The sequence below is a fragment of the Prinia subflava genome, chromosome Z (assembly GCF_021018805.1).
Source record: "Prinia subflava isolate CZ2003 ecotype Zambia chromosome Z, Cam_Psub_1.2, whole genome shotgun sequence".
NCBI classification, from domain to species: domain Eukaryota; kingdom Metazoa; phylum Chordata; class Aves; order Passeriformes; family Cisticolidae; genus Prinia; species Prinia subflava.
The window spans coordinates 85,334,393-85,359,899 of NC_086283.1; the positions used below are offsets into that span (position 1 = coordinate 85,334,393).

The 25,507-nt window shown below is 34.9% G+C and overlaps 1 protein-coding gene across 7 annotated transcripts in view; it reads left to right on the forward strand.

The window, feature by feature from the left end:
• The window catches only part of NIPBL (NIPBL cohesin loading factor), a 147,637-nt gene that overhangs the window by 46,913 nt on the left and 75,217 nt on the right, over window positions 1-25,507 (forward strand). For all 7 annotated transcript variants that reach the window (XM_063423963.1, XM_063423962.1, XM_063423961.1 and 4 more), the window contains 7 exons: window positions 7,648-7,791; window positions 10,061-10,226; window positions 11,318-11,448; window positions 14,564-14,663; window positions 16,317-16,468; window positions 17,434-17,594; window positions 20,442-20,535. In XM_063423963.1, coding sequence (XP_063280033.1) covers window positions 7,728-7,791; window positions 10,061-10,226; window positions 11,318-11,448; window positions 14,564-14,663; window positions 16,317-16,468; window positions 17,434-17,594; window positions 20,442-20,535 — 868 coding nt within the window. In that variant the 5' untranslated portion in view covers window positions 7,648-7,727. The remainder of the gene's footprint in view (window positions 1-7,647; window positions 7,792-10,060; window positions 10,227-11,317; window positions 11,449-14,563; window positions 14,664-16,316; window positions 16,469-17,433; window positions 17,595-20,441; window positions 20,536-25,507) is intronic.

The window sequence follows — 25,507 nt, forward strand, 5'->3', positions numbered from 1 at the left end:
ATTTTAGAACACAAACGTTAGCTAAAATCAGCTATCAAACATATGAAAAATTTAATCTCTTGAAGTCTCTAAACAGTTACTATATTTATTAGACAGTAACATTGCAGTTGGGTTTTTTTGCAAGTTACCTTTGCTCTTGTGTTCAACCTTTCAAAGCAATATGTTTTTGCAAGATTAGTAATATTAATTAAAATGTTAAATTCCATTGATTATTTATGGAGTTTGTCTCTTAAATGTTAGCATACTTTCCTTTAGAGAGTGTATCTGCCTGTATGCTGCATAAACAATATGTAATACCTCTTATAAAATGAAACAAACAGAATAAATTTTCAGTAGTGAATGCTACAAAATTACAAAAACAATTACATTCCTGTAATTGTGCAAATGTGTACAGTAGGACAGTATAACTGAAGCTCTTGTGTTTCTGCACACAGTCACTGGTTAATTTGATAATTTTCTACCTATTGGTCATTAGTCACCTCTTTATCTGTAAGTCCCTCAGCCTAATAATTTTGGAAAGCATCAACAAATTTCAATTATCATTTACAAGGGCTGAAAGTCTCAAGATAGTTTAGTTTGTGAAAATTGCTTGTTGAATAGAGGAGATTCTTGTGTTCCCATTGAGAAAGAGGCTGCAGCATGTGCTGTCTCTATTCCAGCAGCTGAGATGTGTGGGAGTGGATTTGATAGGAGAAAGGCAAACTGGATATGTTACAGAGGGCTAGTTGAGAGTCTTTGCATGGAGAAATAGCTTCATTGTATTGAGAGGATGAGGTGAAGTAATATAGCAGTTCAGTAGAGAAGCATCTTAACTCCCTGCAGTGCTAGATAGCATCTCTGTTGTATGTGGGAGAAGTTAAAGTTGAAAAACAGGCAACAAGATGAATATTAGGACAAACAATAACATATCACTGGTCAATATTAATTTCAATATGAAGAGGCAGTGATGTATTTGTGAAATGCAGCTCACTAAATCTGTTTGTGTAGAATTTTATGTTGGTGTTTATTGTGGATTGCTAAAGGGATGGTATACTGGTGCATCTTAGTGCACCAGTTTTCTTAGTGTATATGGAAGAACTTTGGAGAGGCTTTAATTAATTTTCAAAGTCAAAAAGGAGGCAAAAATGGTGTGTCAGGAAGACTTGTGTAAAATCAGCTGCCTCAAGAGGTTAATTTCATACCAGTTTTGTTTTGAAAAGGTTATGAAGCATCTGAGAGAGTTCAAGGGCAGAAGTACAAGATAAAAAATTGGAAGAGACTACTCTTTTAAGTAGGTTTTGGTTCAGTGTTTAGTCTCTAGGCTTTGAGTCTGGTTAAGTTCCAAACTAATAAAAGATCAAAAAATCTTTAAAATACAGGTAGAAGTCAGTACTCAAGTCTTCTACGAAAGGGCAGCACTAGTAACAGCTAACATGGGACATTCCGGAAAGTTGAAATAAACCAAGCTGCTACTTCCTCCCTAATACCTGTCACAACTATTTTATGAACAAAGATGGCTACTGCAACCTGAAGTGTTCTCCATTTGACAGAGCTGACTTAAATGAACTCTTTGATTGCTTTTTGCTCGTCTATACTCTCTTAGCTATTTTCTTCCAGTAAAATGAGCTGTATCTGATATCACTGCATATGTGCCTCAGCAAGCAGAAGATTGCTCAGGCAAACCTGAGCTCACTCAAAAGAGCTTTACTTTCTTCATTGGAGTAAAAATTGCGTGTGAAATATGTACTGCAGATGAGAAATAAATGTATGAGCTACTGAAGTAGGTTGTAGGTTGAAGTAGGGTGTTTTCCCTTTGTTTCTCAGTGATGATTAGTATCATGACTGCTCCACCTCACAAGGTTTGCACAGTCCCACTTCTCAAGCCAGTCCAAGTCCTTCTGGATGACACCCCTTCCCTCCAGCGTGGCACTGCATCACAGCTCAGAGTTGTTGACAAACTTGCCATGGGTGCACTCAGTCCCACTGTCTCACAGACCGGGGAAGCTGCGTATTACTTACAGGCATCTGTTCTCTTCAGATGGCCTGGTCTGAATTTGGGCGTGGTCCGATTGTGTCAGCTTCCTTTCTCTCTTCCCCCAGGAAGAGTTATTACAGGAGCAGGGCACAACTTATGAGTAGAAGTAAGTGTGCTCCTGCATTAGGGGGGTGTCTTTTGCTGAATCCACAGACCAGTCTCATTCTGTCTGTACTTCCATTGCTTGTACTGGGGTTTCTCTCTTCATGTCCTGTGGTATCACATGGGCAGGAGAGACATCAGTGTCATTGTTTATCAAATTAGAGCAGCAGAGACCAAAGGAACATGGTAGTAGTTACAGATTAAGACGCTGACTGCTTTAATTTTTTTCCCCTAAAGATTGCTTTATACTGATAAGCAATTTACTGTTGAACAGTACAGTAGTTTTCACTGAGTTTTTTTTTTCTTACAATGATTGTAGTTTGTGATGATTTGATCAGCTACTATAGGAAAACACATTATGCCAGTACTGGTTTAGAAGTTGTGCTAGGTAATCTTTACCTCAGACTTTCTCATTTTTCACTTGTTTTGTCAGCATCACTGTTTCTGCTGCCTGATGACTTTATGAATGAAACATCCAGATTTCACTGGTGCACACACACACACACACAAACACACACTCCCTTGCTTGCCCCCCCCCTTTACCTTCACCTCCACCCATAAGCTGCAACCACCTCTTTGGCTTAAATAAATATACAGTAGCTTCATGTTTTCTTGTGTTACTATTTTAACCTTAGACAGCTGCATCAGGCAGCCGGTAATGCTCAATCTCTTTTTCTGAGATTGAATTAGCTTTAAATGCTTTATATTGTAATATAAATGTCCCTTCCCAAATACGGAAGTATTATATTATGTCAACTATAAATCCTTCTTTATTATGTTTTTTGAAGTATTTTTGAAAGCATTTAGTTCTGCAAACTTACTGTCATTGTATAAAACTGTAGCTCTGGAATAGAAACCAGAAATCTGCCCTCTTGTGGATAAATCTGTATGATGCACCTCAGTCACAGGATCTTACCTGAATAAGAACTAAAGGATATTAATTGGTTCTCTTTGTGATTCTCATTCTTGGGGCAATTCTTAAAAGCTAATTTATGGACTGATAGATAGTAGAGATTCCTGTAGTAACAAACAAGAAAAGTAGTTTATTATGAAATGTGGAAGTTTAAAACTGACTATGAGACAAAGATCCGTAAATTTGTGATTGCAGGTTTGCTGATTTAAAAGAAAAGAAAATGTCCAATTCAATGTCTTCATCTAAATTATGAAGTAGCTAATACGTAGTTATACTGGTTTAATTTGCTCATACAGCTGAAGAAATCAAGATCATGGGGCTGTGGTTGTATGTATATGATATTACTCGACATATAGGAAACTGAAACCGATTTTTAAGATACTTTTATTCTAAATAAAGATTTCATAATCTAAAGAAATAAAACAAGACTATTTAAAGTATTCTGCTTAATAGAATGTATTTTAAAAAGAAAAGCATAGATATCTAATATCATAGCTTTTCTTTAAAATTTAATTTTAATCCACTTTTTTACTTCTTGGAAAATATCAAGTCACTTATATATGATACATTGTTTTAAATCCAAATATATAATAAGTTAAAGAATACCCTAGAAATGAGAAATGAAACATTTAAATGTACATAGGAAACTGCTCAATTCTGAGGCTGATTATTTATCTGTGCTTTTTTGCTGAGCCTTTTTGTATTACAGCATAAAAAGATTTTTGCTTTTGCTTTGCTTTTTTATTCTTCTCATGCATGCACATGGCAAAGCTGGGGAAGATCTAGTATTTTGTTAGAGATACGATAGTTTCTCAACCTAGTGGAAAGTTTCATAAATGCAGAGCTTGTACCTTTATATGATAACCAGTGGTCAGAGTCCTCTCATAATTTAATTGATAGTTAAATGCTGCAATATCTGAAAAAATACAATTGCAATTTGTTTCTTTTTCTTATTTTATTTTCACAGGGTAATATTTTTGTTTTGTTTGCTTGGGTTGTTATCTTTTTTTTTCCTTTTATGCTTGTAGTTTCTCTTTGCTGGCATCAATGTCTGTACTTAAATTGTTCCCAACTTACTTTCATCCTCTCTTCCTCCCTTAATTTTGCCTTTGCAGTAAAGGGCAATATAGATAATTTAAAAAAAAGGGGAAAAGGATAACTTGCAAAAATATCACTTTATATTTGTACTTATTAACCATAGCCTTAAGTTTTTTAATATTAATTTCCTTGCTATGTTGGCTTGGCTTTTCTGCGTTAGTGTATATTATGATGATAACTTTTTCATGCGTTTATCTTAGACATGCTGCCATTTCACTGTTTTCCTTTCACTGAGGGGTTCTTTGTGTTGCTTCCTTTGTACACTGCAGTTCCTTCCTCCCTAAAATGTCTTCTGTGGTATCTGTTCTCTCCTACAAAAAAGCAAGAGCATAAATACCTATATACTGAATGTATGAGACCTCATATATTTATATAGACTGGATTTCTTGTACTCTGTCTGAACTGCTACACTGCAATCTAATGCGTTGGTTAAAAGCCTTCTAGTGCAGATCTTTGATTTCCTTAGTTCACCTAATATAACTAACTGAACAAGCCTGGCAATGGAAAAATTTTAGCTATTGAAAATGATTCTTTTTCTTGACTGTGAGCTGCTACAATAGTGCTTTTAACTGTTCTTACATTTGGGGAATGGAGGTAGGGGAGAAAACCCCAACAAACCTTGTCTTGAAAGTCAGGCTGTTGTTACATGCTGTACTGATGTTTCATATGGAACAACCTATACCATCTTGAGCTGTCAGTCGTTATTCCCCTAACTGCTTGAGATTTTAAAATCTTTAAATGAGTGAGCTTATTGATGTTCTCAGTAGCATCAAATTTGAATTGTAGTTTCACTTAATCTCAGTCTCTGCTTCTGGAATTGAATCCCACCTTGTTTGCCAATTTTATAACAGATACTATGTTGCCCTCAACACAATGATGTAGTATTTGTACCCAGATATTACTATGTGATTTCTTCATATGGTGTTTGTTTTGTAAACTAATCCCATCACTTAATCCCATCAGTCTCTCTTTCTTTCTTGTTTACTCTCATCTGTTTATTCATTTCATCATGCTTACACAAACTTCATAATGTCAGAGATAGACTTCTTGAACTGTCATGCTTGGCCTCCAGCTGGTGCAGACAACCGCATACTGTCCCTTCTGTAACATCTGTACAATCCATCTTTGGAGAAGTGGTGTTGCTTATTTCTACTAATGCAAGGCTGTTCAAGAAATTGGCAGCTCTGATAGTGAAAAACTCTGTTCTGGTTTTCTTCTTGCTTGCATTTATGTGCCCATTTACTGTTGTGTTAGCACTGCTCTGTGGCTTTCTTCCTTTGTAACCTTCTTTGGCTTCCTTAGAGAGAGCAACCACATCCCCTCTTGACCTTTGTTTTGTTAGTTAAACAAACCAACCCCTTTTCTCTTACAAAGAAAGTTTACTTTTCCCCTGCTCACTGCACTTGCTCCGCTCTGTGGTCTGGACTGTGCCAGGTTCAGGTTTCTTATCATATATCTGTAGAGAAGGTTTCTAATTTTAAGTGTCTGGTTTTGGAGGAATTTTCCCCATAAAATGTCTGTATAATTTTCTTTATTGGGGCAGGAATTAGGAATGAACTTGAATTAGGAGTGACAGCTTCTATGTTAACAGCTTTCTCACGTGATGAGGAAGTGAAAGTGAATAGACTTTTTTTTCTTATATTTCATTGTTTCTGTGCTATATAAAAATTTCTGATAATACTGGCTAATGATGGGGCCTTTCCTTTGTTGCAGTCTCAGTCAGGAGAAGTCATCAGACATGACATTTTTATAGTAAATACAATTTATGTGTGAAAGGTGTTCTGTAGTTTATAGACTTCCAGTGAAAACTTGGATTTTAGAAGTGTTATCTCCTGTGGGTTTGTTGCTGCAGACTCATTATGGGACTCTTGGAGTATTTTCATTGGTTTTTAAAATTTCTTTTTAAGAATTGCTTATTTGTGGAACTAGGCAACCACTGAAATTCTATATGTATTTGTATTCAATCAGGATAAAAAACTCTTGGGTAGTACTTGAAACTGCTCTGAGTGAAGTTTTCTCCTGGATTTAAAAAAACCCCAAACACAGCAATCCACCTGGAGTATCTGTCTGTAGTCTGTAGCATTTTCCTTACCGACTAGATTTCTGTATCTGCAATGTATTATATTTTTAATTTTAAAAAAGGAATTTAGGTCAGAATAAGACTGTGGCAGGTGCAGCAAAGGAAGTCAACTCACTGTCAGTTCTGTTTAACCTCAGTATTTCTTTCAAAGAATGTGCAGATAGGGAAACTTTGAAAAGGTAATTTCACTGGTTGATGAAAACTTTGAGCACAAAAAGACTTACAACTCTTGTTTTTCTTGTCTTGGAGTCTCTATGTATTTGTAAGCAGTGATGCTCTATATATTGCTGTATATTGCCATATGTTGCCATGTTGGTGTGGCATAAGAATGAATGTTTCTAAGAAATGTTACTAAGGACATGATAAGGATCTCTTGACTTGTATGTATTTTATATGCAATTCTTAAAAATTACAAAGATCTCATGGGTTGTATATATTTTATACATAATTCTCAAAAATGTAGGCTTGTAAATTAAGTATAAGTAAATCATGATTTCAGCATTCCAGTAGATAAGAGAAATACCTATATAAAGACTCTTTACTATTTCCCAAACTGTCAACACAGGTGCCTGTCTACAACAGGTAACCACATATCAAATTCCTTTAATGTCTTCAGAAAAAATCATATCAATTTCACTATATACTAGGGGATTGAAATGTCTGATGTTTGTAACTTTTTGGTGGTTTGCAACTGCAGTTTTTGGGGTTATTTTAGCAGTGTGGACTTCCTTACATTTGAGATGTTTATAATTAGTGAAATCCAAGTGAACTAATTCCTTTTTCTATAGTTCAATATAAAGTGTGCTGTTTTTCAGAAAATAAATGAGCTAGTTCAGTGGTGGCAAAACTTAGTTTTTTCCACAGGAGGAGTAATTAGAATTTCTGGTAGTAGTTTGACCAGAATTATATATTGGAGGGATATTGTCAAATCAATTTTGAAATAGCTACTACTTTTATAATGTACTTAGAGTTTGTATTTGTCAATATGCTTGCTCCTTTATTTTTGAATCTGTAAATTACTCCTTTCAGTTTTGCTAGTCTCTTTATGAACATGCCTCCTGCTGCAAAACAGGGAAGTGAATCTAATAGCTAATCACTTAAACTGGTTATGCATTAAGTGCTATCATACTTCAGCATGAACTAACAGAATTTTGTTAGCAGTTTTCATGTTCATATTGTATAACGTGACCAAACTTTTTTTTATTTGCCTTATCTTGTATCTTTATTTTTGATGAAGGGGTTGCTTCTGAGACCAGAAGGAAGCTTGCTTTTTAGTTGGCTAATGCCACCTATTACCTAAAATCTATACTGTTGAAAAAATGTACTGGGTATGCAGCTGAAAGTAGTATAGTCTGTTTTATTTATGTTAATGAATGCAAAATTTTAAAGAATTAAACTGAGAGATTTTATTTGCTTTTGTTCTTTCTGTTTTGTGTTTAGTGCTTGGGAGATGGGAAGTAATGATAGCTGGCACCTGAACTGAACTATCTGTGTAGGCACTACTCTCCCAGAACTTCAGGATGAATGGGGATATGCCTCATGTTCCCATCACTACTCTTGCAGGGATTGCTAGTCTTACAGACCGTAAGTACTCATCTTTTTCTTATCTTTACTATAATGTTCTCTACCTTTTTGATAAATACCTACATTTTCAAAATTCTAAAAACGTTTTTATTTTAAAAGTTCTTACAGTTAAATCTGTTTAAAAATAGACTTGCCATTAAATATGTTAGCTTTATTATTGCTTAAATTGTAGAAGTCTGTCCAAGAAAACCATGCATATTTAAGCATAAAGTGAAATGCAGCTTAAAAAAACCCCTTAAGGAAACCTGAAACTAAATATAGAAGTTCATTATTTGTTTGCAATATCATTTAGTAACATACCTGGGTACCACACAAATAAAGTACTTCTAAAACATGCATCTCACCATCTTCACTGAAAAGACAGAGACACAGGATTAGACTGATGTGCAACTAATCGATAGAGTTATAGAATATACTGAATTTACTTGAAACCTAATTCATTAATTCTGAACTAGTTAATAGGTGCACAAAATGACTGCTAGAATAAAAATAAACAGTTGAACTTGAGTCTTTTTTCTTTGCTGTTCAGCCTGCAAAAGGAGCATATGAGGTGTGTGTGCTTACTTAAAGTACGTCACGAAGACAAAATGCAAGGAAAAAATAACTATGCACATTACAAGCTGATATTGACACAAAGCCAAATCATTGTGTGACGAAAAAATACTTTCTAGTGAAAACTAAAAGGAGATTTATTATTATATAATGAGGTCCTAGAACAACCATTGCAGTAAGAGTAATTGGGACAAAGAGGTGTTCTTGTTCATATAATGTGTAAGAAAGATTTTGTAGCTTAGTTGTCTGTCTGAGGATAATTGGACTCAGTGACCTTAGGTGCTTCTTCCAAGCACTTCTGTTGTTACACTGTTGAAATTTGGAGGCTTTCCAGGAAACACTGGAAGTATATATCCAGCAATTGAATTTAATTGCTCATAGTAAAAAAAAGCAGATGTATTGAAGGAAAAACCCACTTCATGTCCTTCTGGTATATTCTAAAATATTGAAGTGGGGGATGCAGGTTGTGTACTTAAATGTGTATCTTATGTGTGACCATGTATGTTTAATAGCATCAGGATGCACATAGTAGGTTTCTGGCCATGGACAGTTTTCCATTTGCAGTTGAGGTTACCTAAATGGTGGAAGTCACTGATCAGACTCTAGTGCAAGAGCTTCTTAAACACTGAACTGGAATGGACAAGACCAGTTACCCTGAAAACATGGATGATGTGATGTCTGAAGGCAGTATAGTAGGCTAGATAAATTTACAGTACTTTAATCAATATATTCTGCTGATTTTGCTAATTTTTTCAAGTTTCAAGCACATTCAAGGTAATCTGATGTAAGTAATGAAAGCTAGCAATTTTAATATATTACACACTTTTATTTGAATTGCACTTTATTTCTAAGTACAGCAGTGATTTATGTTATAAGGGGTAAAAATGATGGGATCACTCCACTTATTTAATTAGTCAGAGTCAGCTTGTTTTCTAAACCAGCTGAACTGACCTTACTCTGTATCTAGCCTTTTGGCCTTTCCTGGCATATCCTCCTCTGTTCAGTGTAGCTCTACAATCATCTGGTCAGGCCTTCTTATATATACACCTCCTTGTTATGTCTGAAGACGTAAGAATGCCCTTTGAAATTCAAGTGTGCTTATAATCTGATTGAAGTAGTGTTTTCACTAAATCTTCTCATGAGATTTGTGAGTAAGTTTTTCTGATTGAATTGAACACACCAACCAACAATACTAGGCCTGTCTTGAGAAGATAGTTTACGTAGGAATAAATACAAGAAGAGAAGAATAAACTGAGAATTTAATTAGTGGGTTAAATTGACTGTTGGGTTGTTTGGTGTTTTGGATGAGTTGGGTTTTTTTTTTGTTTTTCCTTAAAGATCTTACAAAGTGGTATATCACTGATTAAATGTTGAGATCAGAGTAGAAAACTGAAATGCCCTTATAGTACTGCATCTAGTTACAAAAATTTTGCATTTCCTTTTTTTTATCCATGCTTTTGGCTCCAGGAGAAAGGTGGCATAACATAATAAAGACCTTAATATTCTTGGATATTTAGAGAGTCCAGTGTGAGTATGTGAGTGGGGATGTATGTATTTCTTTGTGTGAATTTAAGAATTTAAAAAATGTAATCCCTGTGTTAATATCTAGTTGTCAGGTTTTCTTTCATAATCTTATGAGAGAGGAAGGGGGTGTCCACATTTGTATGTTTGCATCTCATTAATTGATTCTGAAGTTCTTGCTGTCTTCTAATAACAGTTTTGAACCAGCTGCCTCTTCCATCACCCTTACCTGCTACCACAACAAAAAGCCTGCTTTTCAATGGACGGATAGCTGAAGAGGTGAACTGCCTTCTGGCTTGCAGGGATGAAAATCTGGTTTCACAGCTCGTTCACAGTCTCAATCAGGTGTCAACAGATCACATGTATGTATTTTGAACTTCTACATCAGATCACCATCCTTACTCCTTGAAATCAATATTAACTGGATTAAGAAGGATGTGAGAATATGAAAATTAGAATATGTAGGCTTTTTCCTTAGCAAGTGGCTGCAATATAAGAGTCAAATGTTTCAGTCAGACAACATTAATAATTGTCCATCAGCCCTTATGCATAACTGTGGGGGTTATTGTACAGATCTGATGGTTATTGCCTTCATGATAGGTAAGAGTACAGACTTCGTGGTGTTGATTGTGCAATACTAATTGGCGTTCAATGTCAGTGATTAATGCGCAAATTACATATCCAGAGGAAAATTTTTGACACCTGTGTCAATTCTAATTAGGTATTGAACTTAAGTAGTTTAACAATTGAGCCATCAAGTATGCTAATGTATTCTCTTTTTGTTATTTTTTTTTCATTTCTCCCTGGTGTCCTTTGAATTGTTTTATGTTGACAGCCTTGTAGTTTCCTTACTTGTTTTGTTCAAGTGGAAGTAGCTTTTAAAAGTCCTCAAAGCGTACAAGAAGTGAGTGCACAGATGCATTTATAGAAAATCCATTGCATTTCTTTAAGGTTCAGAGGGAATCCTGTGATCTCAAAGATATGCCAATTTCCCCTTTCAAAATAAAAAGATTTTCAAAGCATTGAGTTGAAACCTGAATGTTATACATTTATACATATGTTATTTTCAGTCCTGCAGTAATATGTTCTAGATGTTATGCCAAAACATTCTTTATTATAGAGAAGATCATGATATAAAAATGTGCCTAAGAAACTTCCTATGATGGTCTTAAACTGACAGCCACATATATGTAAGAGCTTAGTAACAGAAAAGGACTGTGAGGACTTGTAGGAATATTTCTTCCTTAAGGATGAGAGTGAAAAAAACTAGAGGCAGGAAGCAGTGCTTTGCAGACTTGATTTTTTCTATATTTTAACAGTAAATTGTCTTCTTTCATTTTGGTTTTGGTTTTTTTTGGTTTTTTTGGCTTTTGTTTTTTTTTTACTTGACTCATAGTTTCTTATAATTTGAAAATGCATTTGCCTCTTTATTTGCTTACTTCCACAATTCCAGAGAGTTGAAAGATAACCTTGGCAGTGATGATCCAGAGGGAGATATACCAGTCTTGCTGCAGGCTATCCTGGCAAGGAATCCTAATGTTTTCAGGGAGAAAAGCATGCAAAACAGATACGGGGTACAAAGCGGTAAGGATTTTTGATTATCTATTGATTAATTTTATTTTGTTTTGTAAATCTAGGGGGCTGATACTAACCACAAGTATATTTGGAGTGCAACTGTTACATTTATGCCTTGCCTTGTGTTTGATAGTGATTTAAAGCTATGTACCATAACATCTTCTAAGAGCAATTGCATAGTAAAAAGAAGGAAAATAAAAGCTACCAGGTGCTTTTTAAAACATGTTTCATTTCACCTCAGAATTTAATTTGTAGGATAGTAATTGGATTTTATTTTGAAACAATTTTATTTTTAATTTTTTATGCCTGGGTTCATATGATTGTCTTGGTAAATAATTGAAGTTGAAAATATATGTGTTATCTTACTGAAAATGTATATGATTATAGTGTATCATTGCAGTGAGAGTTCTTAACTGCTCTGGAGTAAGGAATAAGGTTGAGTGAGGCATCCTTAGCAGCTCCTCCCTGCCATTCCTCATCTTAGCAACTTGTGATGCCCTACAGCTCTAAGCTATTTATGAGTTTTGGGAGATTAAAATCTTATGCATCTTTCCATAAATAGAAATTGCTTCAATAATTTTTACATTTCTGCAAGAAGTCAAGTGCACTTTTGCCTGTAAAAGGAAAAAAACTTCACATGTGCACTTTTAATAAGAATGTATAGCTAACTGAAAAGTCATGTGTTGTTGAGCCATCCTAGCTTAAGCATGTATGCTGCTGTGATATAGGTTAGTTGTACGAGAATTTTTATGTAACTTTGAGTTATGATTTTGAAGTGTATTCTTTGCCATTTGGTTGGAATGCTGAAATGGATTTATGCCTACTGCTTTTTTACAACAAGAAGAATTGTAGTAAGACTGGGCATATATGTGAGGAATCCCATTCTAGTAATGTTTCTGCTAGGATGGTGTTTTCTCAGTGCTATGTAGTAATATGACAACAATGTGAAAAAGTAAAAGAAGATACTGAACTGCTAATGGCCACAGACTAATTTCAAATCCATTTTAGACCCAGTGTTTGGGGCTTCTTTCTCATTACATCATTTATCATATATACAGTTACCTGTCTGGAAACTTTGGAAAACCTGGTTTTTTTGGTTTTGGGGGTGTTTAGCTTTGTTTTGGTTTTTCTTTCTTTTTTTTCTTTTACATTACCTTGACTGGATCTTCCATGTCTGGCCCCTGCCCCTGCCATCCATAACAGAGATAGAGAAGTGAAAGCTATACATCATAGATTAAGTTAATTTGGAGATTGTTTAAAGTTGCATTAGAAAATTAATCATATGTTTTCTGTCATTCTTTTAACCCAGAAACTACCACATCTGTGATTCAAAGCATATTTTAAATAAGGGAGGAGAAAACAAATACATATAATTTTTCAGTCCTTAAAAAGAGCGCTCTGTACTTTAAGCATAAAATTGAAACTTTGCCTGTATATTTCATGCTGATATTGTTGCATTATGTCAGCTTTCTGTACAGGTATGTTAAGGTTAGTTGTTTAGCTGAAATACTGTACCTAGCTGTGTTGAGAGTGGCAGTGAGAGGTAAGGGGGCAGTGGGAATTCTGCATGCTCCTTTCAGCATAAAAAATCCCTGGGATTTCATGTTCTCTTGCCTCTATGTGAGTATCCATTTAAACAAATTTCGTAGAATTCCAGGAGTCCCCCTCTGTTACTTCAGACACTGAAATGTACTCTATATTGAGGCAGGGAAATATCTAACTTTTTTCAGCACAACACAGGACTTTAACTCCTGTTTAGGGACAGTATTAGTGTGCTCAAGTATGTGGAATGCAGCATTTACCACCTACTGGGAGGTAGTAATGGCTTAATTCCTGTGGGACTATCACTGTCCCTGCAGGAGAAAGTGGAGGAGAAATGAGGGTGACAGGGAAGGTTTCTGAACTAGTTTTGCATGTGTGATTATTGCAGTAATTGAAATTGGTGATAGCAACTGTAGGATTAACAAAAATCTTCCAACAATTTCATATTGGGGACTGTTTGTCTCACTGTTTAAAATACTTGTACTATAATGAGCTTCTACCTAAGGCTATAGATCACTTGCTATGGCTTCCCAAGATACTGTGTGCTCATGAGTTCTTAAAATGTTTTTAGCTGTTAAGACATTAAATTCTGTCACTAAAGTCACTTCAAATTCATTTACATTTTTGTGTTTCTAAGTCACTTTGTCATGTAGTTGTTAGGATATTCTTTATTCCTGTACTGAAGAGAGGAAAAAAACATTCCTTTAAATTCCCCTTTATAATTATGTGAGTCAGAATAGAATAGCATATTTCAGTTGGAAGGGACCTGCCATGATCATCTAACCCAACTGCCTGACAACTTCACGGCTGACTGCAAGTTAGTCAAATTAAGGGCATTGTCCAAATGCCTTTTAATTTAATTAGTTTCAAGAATATTGATACATGTGGCTTGCCAGCTGGTTCAACACCTGAACTTCCAACACATGACTGTGGTTGTCTACTAGCTGTGGGACCCACAGCTGGGATACTGGTTCTGCTTGAAATATTTCAGCACCTTCTTTGATAACATTCCCTCTAAGCTTAGTGGAGATGGAATAGAAAGCTTTTCTGGGTGGAAAGAGATGACTAAATATTATTGGAGCAGTGAGAATAGAATATCTTGCAGCACTCAGCCCGGGGTGACTAACTGCTGTACTTGCTCCAACAATTGAAGATAAGTTTTCTGTGTTCTTCTGACTTGTGAATCTTACAAATCGTTTGCTCATTGGCACAATAAGTATTGTACACACCAGCCTGGAGTGCAGAATAGTATGGCCTGGTTTAAAATGTTTCTCGTTATTTGTAGATTTTGACTTAGAAATCTCTAAGCAAGAGTCGAAGAAACTACTGTTAATATTTGTAACTGAATTAGCACAACTATAGGGAACACCTTTTTATGTCATAATGTAAAATGGACATCATACATGGATTCAATAGTTTCTAATTATTTTAACAGTTATGGTAGATGACCTTAATGTCAGTAAATTTTATAATGTTGTTAAAGTTCATAATCCCATTATTTATAATAAATTCTGGAATGAGATAGTTCATTAATTGAGAAGGAAATGCATGTAAAATAATGCTGCCATCTTTTTTTTAATAGGGATGATGATGTCACAGTTTAATATTTCTCAGAATTCCATGCGTGGTAGTCCTGCATCTTCCAATTATCAACAAACCACTATCTCACATAGCCCTTCCAGGTAATCTTTTCTAAGTGGGGTGGGAAGGGACTGAACTACAAGTACTTCCTACACTGACAGCCAATTCTTGTTGCAAATATGTAAGTGGAAGGTGATCAGTGTCACAACAGATTTGGCATTTGTCTAACAGTGGGGTGAGTTTCTTCACCCACAAAGAAACATCTTTCTCTCAGTGAACTAATCCCTGTAGTCTAAGGATTCATTGTGAATTCTCCTCTCTCTTGCTCCATCCTGTAATTGGGCCAAATTTGTATCTTGCCTAAGGAGTCCCTCTGCCTCCTGTTACCCTCTGGTTGTCTTCTACCCATGTTAGAGGCAGAGACTGGTGATAAGAGGATAGGACAGAATAGGCTGGTGTATTCCAGCTTGTTCCAGTATTGGTTTAGCAGAAAGGTGGGAAAGAAGAATTGTAAAAGCATGGAGTACTACTGTAACAGTTATACAAAAGGCTTCTTGCAGAAAGATAAGCCCAGTAGTTTGGCCAATTTTCCAGCAGAATCCTCATCGGATTTCTGGTTTTTTAAGTTTTTGAGTATTTGCAAATATCATTTACCTACAATTTAGGCTTTTATTAATATATTAAAGTATTCTGGACTAGATGAGAGAGTTCTGCTTGTTTCAACCTTGATTTTGGGCTTTAACAGGTTCTATATTCAGTTAGTAGATATCATTATTAAAATAAACTGATTTCAGGTTTCACCTCAAGTTACTGTAACTGGTAAATGAAATGTTGTGTGTCTTCACAACAACCAGTACATTTTTTAACTTCTGTATCTAAAGGGGATATCTGAAAAAGTTGTTTGAGTTGTGAATATTACAATGAATACAAAGTTTATACTCATATTACAATGAGTAATACTCATATTACAATGACTACAAAGTTTTCTTGAAATCCTTGCAAAATTCTTACGTTAAGTACTTCACTGTTTCTTTCTATGGAACCTTACCTTCATGGAGTTCCTGTTCAGAACTGAGGGTCGTGAAAGCTTGTAATGTACTTTTGGGTGTATTTATTTGGTTATTTTAATTTTGAGAAGCTGACATAAGAATGTAATTAATAAAGTCCATGTATTATTGTCACAAATCAATGTTATTTTTATGGCTTCCTATCTGTAGAACTAGTCGTAAGATAAAGCAAATGAAAGAGAAATTTGTATTCAGTGGACTTGGGTCAGGTCCTACCTAACTGCCTATAGCGTTCCTGCATCTTGACAGTGTCATTCTGTTAGATGGAGTTACTTGGAACCTTACTGGAGAGTAAAGAGTAAATGGCTCTTTGTTAATCCTAGTGACCAAGTTGATTAAAACTGCTACTCACTTTCATTCAAACTTCTGAGTTTAACTTTTGGAAATTGCAGACCTGATTTCCGTACATATTTGTGTCATTGTTTCCTTTCCCTACGTGGAGGTCTTACGAAAGCTTTTTATTGTCTTCTGACTCTTAATTAACATTTGCAGTTAGGAAAGTATAGATAGCTTAAAATACTGCTTTTGAAGGAACTTCTCAATAGTCTCTGGGGACTTCTTATCTTAAAGAAATTTTCGTGTTCTGAAAGTATAATTTCCAAAAGAGATTTTGTCTATATTTGCTATTCCAAATTTTAAAAACCTAAAAACTTTTTTTCAATTTCATTTTCTTCATTTTCTTTTTAGTCGGTTTGTGCCACCACAGACAAGCTCTGGTAACAGATTTTTGGCACAACAGAGCAGTCCAGTGCCTAGTCCATATGCTCCTCAAAGCCCTGCAGGATACATGCCGTATTCACATCCTCCAAGTTATACAGCTCATCCTCAAATGCAGCAAGGTAAGTCTGTGGTGTTTATTTTATTCTCCTGTTTCATGTCTACTTTCATGTGCACATTTCATTTCTTAATTTCTTGGAAGGAGTCACATGCTTGATGCAAATCTTTGAGGCAGGTATATTTAAGCTTTGCTTTTTGGCTGTAAAGAGTGGTGGCATCTACTTTGTTTTAAAAAAAATTAAATAGATGAAGAAGAGGTAAAACACTTTCATGTTGCAATGCTCCCCTGTTTATGTCCAATTTACATGTTGCCCTGTAAATGTGGCAATAAAAAAAAAAATCTGAGCTACCCAAAGTTGTATTTGTTAGCTGTATCACTCACATGTGTTAGGGAAACCCTCATTTCTACCAAGCAAAAGTTAAGTTTTCTTAACTTAGGATTAACTGAAGTTAACTTTAGAGATTCTTTAGCCTTACTGGCCCTTTTTAGTGTCAGGTTAATTCTATTTAATTGGCTAGAATTATGTTCAGGGTATGCAGTAACTGGCAAAGACAACCTTCAGAACAAATGAATTTCTTTGTTCTTCCCTTGTCTAAAAACAATCCTGAGCACATGATCAGTATTAAGGTATCTAGGGCATTTCTTGGTTGGTAAGTAGAATTCTACTGGATTCTTTAATTTTTTTTTTTTCTTGAAGTTTAACATTATGCTTAGAATATATATACAGCTGCTTTATATGTAATACGTCTCATGAATACCTTGAAAGTTACTAAGGTAGTGAATTCAAGTTATATAGAAGTAAACAAAGTTTTTTGTAATCAATTTAAAGATTTTAAATACTTCTGAAAAATTTTAGATAATGTATTTTTAAGCAAGGTATTTGTGGCAAGTTGGATTCTTGTTCAGATTCCAGGCCTCTTACATCCCTCGCTTTAATATTCGCCATTAGGGTATTTTCACTGAATCTTTTCAAGTTCATAACTGCGTGACTGTATCAATATAGTTACTAACTTCTTTATATTTCAGCTTCCGTGTCCAGTCCCATTGTCACAGCTGGGATGAGGAATCTCCATGAAAATAAAGTTTCAAGTCAGTTGTCTGGAAATTCAGCTAATCATCATGCTGATAATTCTAGACATGGCTCAAATGAAGACTACCTACAGATGGTGCACAGACTCAGTAGTGATGTATGTTACCTTAAGCAATTTATTATCATAAAGCCGATATTTACTATGATAAAGCAAGTATGTTTTTAACTGCCTTAGAAGTCAGATATTTTATGATGCTGTTGATGGATAAAACCACTGAAGGTAGATTTCAGTTTCAGACATGTAGACTCATTTGAAAAGGGACAACTATGAAAACATAGTGCATCCTCAGTGGCTGGTCTAATTGGAGAAATGCTAGACATAAAAAGTAGTAAATTTTGTAAACTTGCACTTTTATCCTTTTGTGCACTTTCTTAATGGTGCAATTGTGTTACCTGTGTTTTATTTGTAATTATACCTTTTAAAGATGATTTTAGAAGCTGTGATGCAGAAAACAATTTGTAGAACTTTGATTAAAGTTTTGTATCTCTGTATGAATAATAATTATAATGTTGCAGCCTTTTCTGTTTCGGAGAAGATCTTTATGAATGAGTATTTTAAGACTCATAAAACTCAGGAACTTAAATTACTTTTATTCATTTTAGGATTTTATTGCTTTAAAGAAGCTAATACATTGTGTATCTCTGAAATACAAAACCAGCAAGTGTACTCTTGAAGGCTCACTACACGTTCACTCAATTTAAGTACAATTTTTTGGGAAACTTGAGAGCATTCCTAGAACATAGTTCATCATTTGCTGATGCTCCAAACTTAGAAAGTGTAAATGCACATTTCTGAAAATTTGTCAGCTGTGGTAGGAGTGACATCTCTACCCGAAATGTCATGTACCTAGTTTGTTTAGTTAATTTATTAAGAGTTGTCTTTGCCTGTGTCTTTGACAATCATGGTTAAATATATTCTCCTGACTTAATAAAACATACTTGATAAGCTAAATTACCTGATAAGTTATAAGTTAAGCTTATTTTTCAATATGGGTGTCTTTTTGAGATTTATTACAAGTCAAAAAAAAGTCAGTTTGGGGAAAAAAAAAAAGTTCTATAATTTCAGTGCAGTAGCTAAATGAGTAACTCAGTGGAATACCAGTTTAGTTTCACTTAAAATAACATCATATACTTTTGATAATGAGTTCATTTTATTGTGCTGGTCTGAATATTAAACGTCTTTGCCCATGAGAATTTCCTCAGAAAGCAGCGACTCCTTCAGCAAGCACTCTTGTAAAAAATAAGTGTAGTTAACACCACAGTGTAAGTTTAGTTTTTTCTTTCCATTCACAGTACACCACGGTGTACTGTGAATGGAAAGAAAAAAAATCTAATGTAGTTGTATGGTAAGTACCCATAGGTGATAAAACTGATGAAATCTGATTTCTTAAGGATTTGTATTTTTTGAGTTGTAATCACCTTAAGTCCATAAACTTGAGACTCTTTCCTTTTCCCTTAGCCGTGTCATCTAGCCCTTCACGAGGGCTGTGAATGGCCAGTCTCTGGCTACACGCGGTGCAGTTCTGCTGTTGGCCCTTGTCAGAGGGGCTGTGTGATTGTCCATCTGGGCAGGCTGCTTTCTCCCTGAAATACCAGTGTAGCTTTCTGTCTCACTACTGGATGCTGATTTCTTTCATGCAGACGTGTAGAAACATAATTGCATATTACCCTTCTAACATTCTATTAATTCGGTTTGTATTGGTCAAAAGGTTAAAAAGTGTTTATCAGATAATTCAGATTGAAAAAAAATAGGAAAGAAAAGGCTATGTGAAAAAATTGCATGTATCCAGATACCTCAAAAAGGGCCACATTAAAATGTTAACTACTGAAATTATCAATTTAATTAGGAAACATGAAATAACTGTAGAACTTCTTTGGAGACTTCATTCATTTGTATGGCTGTACCTTTTGGAAGAATGACGTTTTTAGAATTTCTTTATAATTATAGACGTATTGTCTTCCTAGATACAGAATTTACTAGCTTTTCATTTCCCCAGACATTCTCATAGATGCTTCAACAGTAGCTGAAGTGGGAAATACCGTTCTATAGTTAAAGTTTAGTTTGGGCATTGTGTGAATGAGTAGTCGTGACCAGCAGAGGGCTTCACAAAAGCATTGGAAAAACCCATGTAAAACTCTGAATGGAGATTGGAATAGTGCATTTCGTATTTTATATAAGGATAGTGTGGGAGTAAAAAATACACCTTTACATTGCTAAAAATAGAGCATGGACATAATTACATTGCAATTAGTATTATATATTATGAAAACATTTGTTAGAAATTATTAATTGCTTTGGAGCAGGTTGGGGAAGTGCTTCATATTGCTATTGTTTGCTGTTTAACTCTTACAAGCTAAAATCACTCTAGCTGTGTTTCACATGAGACTAACCCAGCTGCTGCAATGGGACTGCTAGAGATTCTGTTCAGTCCTGGCTTCTGTATGCTGAGAATGTAGATACAAAGTATTACTTTGTTGAACTATAAGAGAAAGATGGCATTCCGGGTAATCTTTTAAGGATAGATTATATAAAAAACCTGAATTATAAAAATCGACATTTTATGCTCTATTTCTTTCAAATGGTGATATATAAAGGTCATGCATCTGCTCTTCAGCTATTTACTATGAGTACTGACAACAAAAAGTTCTAAATGGAATCTTAGTGTAAACCCAAAAGTGCTTGTCTAACCAGAAAAGGTACATAAAGATTTATTTTTGTCTGCCTGTTCTGGTTATGGATTCTTCTTAGGTGTGATTGGAGCATTGCTTATATTTTAGTCTAATAGCAGTATAAATGATAAAGACTTTAGTGTGACTCTTTTCCTGGTATTTCTTGTATGTTTTTTTGTCCAATCCATTTTATCAATTGATGTACTAATCTCAGTTTTTATTTTAACAGATGTTTATGTTAATATGTTAACTTTTTAAATCATTCTTACTTTAGGATGGCGATCCTTCAATAAGGAATGCTGCGTCTTTTTCCTTGAGGTCACCACAGTCAGTCTGCTCTCCAGCTGGAAGTGATGGAGCCCTGAAAGGTAGTCTAGCAGTCATATATATGTCAATTTATTTTTCCCAGTTTTAAAGAACAGAGGATTTAAAGAGGTATTTAGTTTTTCCTCCTGGCTTCTGTATTTAAAAAGTACTAGAGACTGTGTCATTATGTTTTGGATGGAAAATTATTTTGAGCCCTGATCCAGAAGAAATTTCTGAGGGTCTGAATATTAACTAATCATCCTTCAAAATAAAGCTCAAATTTATGGAGGACAGAAGGATTTAAAATCCTTTCCAATCTGAGAATTAAATTCTTTATAAGAATTCAGTTGCTTTACATAAGAAAAGTTTTAAAGGCAGCATTACGAGTATTGAACGCTTAACCAGCTCAAAAGTGTATTAATATGAAACACTTGTCTTAATTACAATCATGAAATTTTATAAATGTGACAATAAATGAGCTCAATACACACATTATAAACAAAGCCTGAAAACCTTAGCTGTGAAGAGGTATGGGGTGAACTGTCTGTCAGTTGAGAGGAAACAGAAAAAAATTTGCTCAAAATAATTCTTTATACTAAAATCCACTTGGTAAGGTGGGGGTTGGGACATATTATTAATTTTCTTTTTCAGTGATTGTACATTTACAGGGCAATAGTTGAAAAATGAAAGAGTACTTTCTTCTCTGTAGACCTGAAACAAAAAAATAAGTCTTACTGGGTGATCAGTTTAGGCAGAGAAGAGAACAGAAGATGGTGGAGATTACAGAAAAGGTGAAGGTATATGCAGCCTGGATAAGAGACAAGTTTGTCAGGGGTGGACCTCAGGGCAGTCTTTCCATGCCTATGAGGAGGTTATCTGGAAGATCTGAGTCAGTCTTTTCATCATTATGGAAGAAAGGTGAAATACAATGGACTTAAATTTAAATAGGAGGTTCTAACTAGATCTAGGGAAGAACTTTTTCACTATCAGGACAGTCAAGCAGTGGAAAAGAATCCTCATAGAATCTGTTGTCTGTCCTTGAGGGTTTTCAGGATCAGGTTGGATAAAACCTGACATAATGTGTCCCTGCCTTGCCCTGCTTTGAGCATGAGGATGAACTAAATATCTCCTAAGGTCCCTTCCTAACTGAATTGTCCTATGGTTCAGGTGGCAGGTGAGAAGTATGTGTATAGAATGCTAGGAACTTCAGTATTTCAGGAGGTCTTGTTCTAAAGGACTTCCTGTAAGACTTTACACACCTGTGTAAAGGTGGTTTTTTTCACTCTTTGTCAGGCTTATAGGTTTATCAAGGCTGTGGATCTAAGTTAACCCGTTCAGATCAGTGATTACCAGTCAGTCAGACAATATTTGATTTTTTTTAAAGTTGCTGCTGTTTCAATTGGCTGTCTCAGAACTCAGATTTGAAGAGATACCTTTTCAGATTATTTCTGAAAATAAACTGATTGTGTAGTTCAGATTGTAATGTTTCAGCATTAGCGTTAAAGTGCAAGAAGAGCTTTCTGATTTATTTCTATGTTAACTTCACTTTTCCCTTTGATAAACTGCACAACTGAAATACTGCTGCTAGTGGTGCTACCATTTTGCCCTCTTCAAGACATTAATGAACCGTGATTGAGAGAACCAGTTCTTGATGGTCCATCTAGTGTTTTAGAAATGTATGGAGGAGGTGTTAATAATTTCAGTGTTACTAAGAACATGTGATCCCCTACAGGGAATTTTTGGCCTATGATTTGTAGTGAAAGTTGGGATGAATACAACGAGTATTTATGCCAAGGTTTTTGTTGCTCTTTTATTAGTTTCTGAAAGTTTGGTTGGCAGGTCACAAACCTTGATTAAGAAAATGAGCAAAGTACTTACCATTTGTCTGGAAGGACAAGAAGAATGGAAAAGATGTAACCAATCTTTTGAGATAAATCTCAGGAAGGTTGTTATAATGTCTGAGCTTCCTTATATAAGATAGAGGATTGAGGCATTTTACCAAAGGTTGCAGGACTTCTGGAGAAATGGAGTTCATGACTGCACAGTCTTGAATTACCTTCACACTGAATGTAGTTGTCTGTTTGACAGAATCTGAATGAGGGAGATATTTTGTTTGCAACACAGGCAAATACTTGAGAGATGGCAGGACTTCTATTTGCATTTTGAGTTGTTATTCACTTAATCAGTGGAGTAAAATTTCACTGTCTTTGCTTCACTTCTGCTTCACTAAAGGTACAAAAGCAGCTGAAGTTTAGTCCCAAAAATTTTTTGGTTTTAGCTATGCAGACATTGTAATGCCTCTGTTTTCATACTGTCATCTGTTGCCACATCCAATTTTTGAAAATGCATTCTGTGAATAGAGCATGGAGTGTCATGGAGTGTTTTCCTCTTGTTGACCTCATAAAATATCCTCTGGATTCCATTATTGAAGAATAATATAATCAATCTTCATTTTTGAAGATTGATTACTCAGCAGAATATTTTATCAATTTGTTCTACTTTTCTACTTCTATGGAACCTCACTTCTTTTTTTAATTCTTAATTTTTTCTTGAGGAAACTGCTAAAGAGTTGGATAAAGGAAAGCCTTCCACAACGTTTTTAGTCCATTGCTTAATGAAGAGGTGTGTTAATATAATTTACAGTCCATATCATTTCCATACAGTTTCCTAAATACTTAGGAAAACATCTGTAAGGACTAGTAACAACTCTTATGAAATTATGTAATTTTGCACTCTTTTCCACAAATAGGTTGTATTCCTCCAGAAATTGTTAGTCAATATTTGATTATTTTCTGAACAATTTGGAAAGATCACATTGATCTTCTTAGGGCTTCACAGAACTTCTCCAGAGAGATTGCGTTACACTTAGTCTCTGAATATAGACTAGATAACAAGAAGAATTAGGAATCTTCTCAAATCAGTACAGTAGACTTCAGTGCTCTCTCTTCAGTGCTACTTGTGAAGAAAAAATACAATCTTCCCTTCTTTCCTTCAAAAGAAAGGTAGAAGAAATTTGTTCAAGTGTGATAGCACTTGATTTGTGATAGCACTAAAATGAACGTTCATTCTTGTTTCTTCCTTGAAGTCTTAATTTTTTACACAAGAAGGCTCTAAATACATCCATTCGCAGGCAGAACAGCCAAAGCTGAGTTTTTCATGAGGCATTTCAATCTCTGAGTAGAGTGGTGAGACTTTTCCCTGAAAACTATTGGAAGAGGATAAGGAAAGTGAATACAATCTGTCCCTAAAAGCTTCTCAAATGTATGTTCTTTATCTGTCTCATATACCATCCCTTTAAGTTTGAATTTTAAGTTACGCTCTTTAAAAATAAGTGTCATTGTTGTCTGCTGATCTAAGTAAGTAACATTTTCTTTATATCTAATGCAAAATTTGGGAAGCTTTCCAGAGGAAAATTCTAGGTTTTTAGAAAAAGCTACAGGAAAGGACTTGAGGACTTGCCATCTTTTTACACTCATGTTGGCTGAGCTGTAGCTGTATGCTCTCAGTACCTTCCATATATTTTAAAATGTCAGTAACAGAGTTTCCTTGGCTTTGCCATAGAAGTTATTCAAATTCTTAGTGCTAGAAAACTCCTAATGCTTAACCTCAATCACTTTTGTTGTAGTTAGTCATGATGCTTCTTGACTTCTTTCCAATGGGCAAAGAAAAACAGATCACATCCTTTTTTTTAATATCAGACATTTACATATCAAAGAACATTATCATGCCTTGCTCTAACCTAATCTACAGACTGAACAGCACAGTTTATATTACCTTTATGTAAGTCATCATTTCTGAGCCCCCAGTTGTGTTTGATGTTTTTACCTGACCTCTAATTGGTCTACATATGTCTTGATGTTCTGCTGTCCTAGAACAGAAATACATTTCTATTTGAAGATTTAGGATGAGTAGTCAGGAAGGTACTAGAGGCTACTTGGTCTGATACTACTGTTTCATATGCAAGTATAGCTGCTCTTTGCTGATAACTCAGATTTATATTGCAAGTTGTTTTAAACATTCTACTGCCTTTGTACAGAGCTTGTCTATCTTCCTATTATGGTTTTCTTATTCACAGATAAATAAGAAGGTTGTTCTTCTTGTCACTGAATTTGTTTTGTTTCAGAAAGTTATTCAAATTAGTCAAGACAACTTCTGATTCTGTTTTTAAAAGCAGGGATTGGCCTCTCAAAGATTTAAAGCAAAAGCAGGAAAGATACTTAGATTAATAAAATAGTCTTTAATTCTGTTACATGAAAAGAAATTACTGACAAATATTTTAAACTATTATTCTTACGACAGTGCTCTGGAAAGCTGCACTTCTTCACGTATACTCACTTCATTTTTATTAAGAAAAACTGAATTTGTGTGAGCATAGCTTCAAAGTAGGGTTTACAATAATCAACATGTTTTTGTCTAGATTACACTAGATTAACACTCTTCACCTTGTCAGTAAAATTATTATGAGAAGCTATATAGAAAGCCATGCTAGAGTCCAGGTATGGCACTCAAGTCTCTTCCAGATTTGATGATACTTATTCTTAACACATTACTTTTGGAATACCATTTCTTCGTTATCTCAGTTCTTACAGAAAAATTATTCTAGTGTACTTAAATCATATAGACTATGTGTTATACTCTGGGTAGGCCTTTACCATGCTTTCAGAGGGGCTGTTTTTCCCTTTTTGAGTCTGCTGGAGGCACAGATTCTCAATTTTCAGACTGGTTTAGCTAGAGTTCCAGGGTGAATTGTCTGATCCTGTTTACATGAAAACTCCTTTTATGTAAAGGTGATAAATAAGATCATGTTAAAGGAGAAAAAAAAAGACACACTGTATTTACACATTTTAACTCCTGTCTTTTAAAATCTGTTGGCAATAGTGTGTTCCTCAGGTTCTGTAATCACAAGATTCCTAGCTTTTCCAACAGACAAATGTCATTGTGAATACAATATGAATGCTCTGCTTCTCTTCTCCTACTTATACCTTCATGAACTTGTTTACAGTGTAATTACTCATATGTGAAATCCTATATACA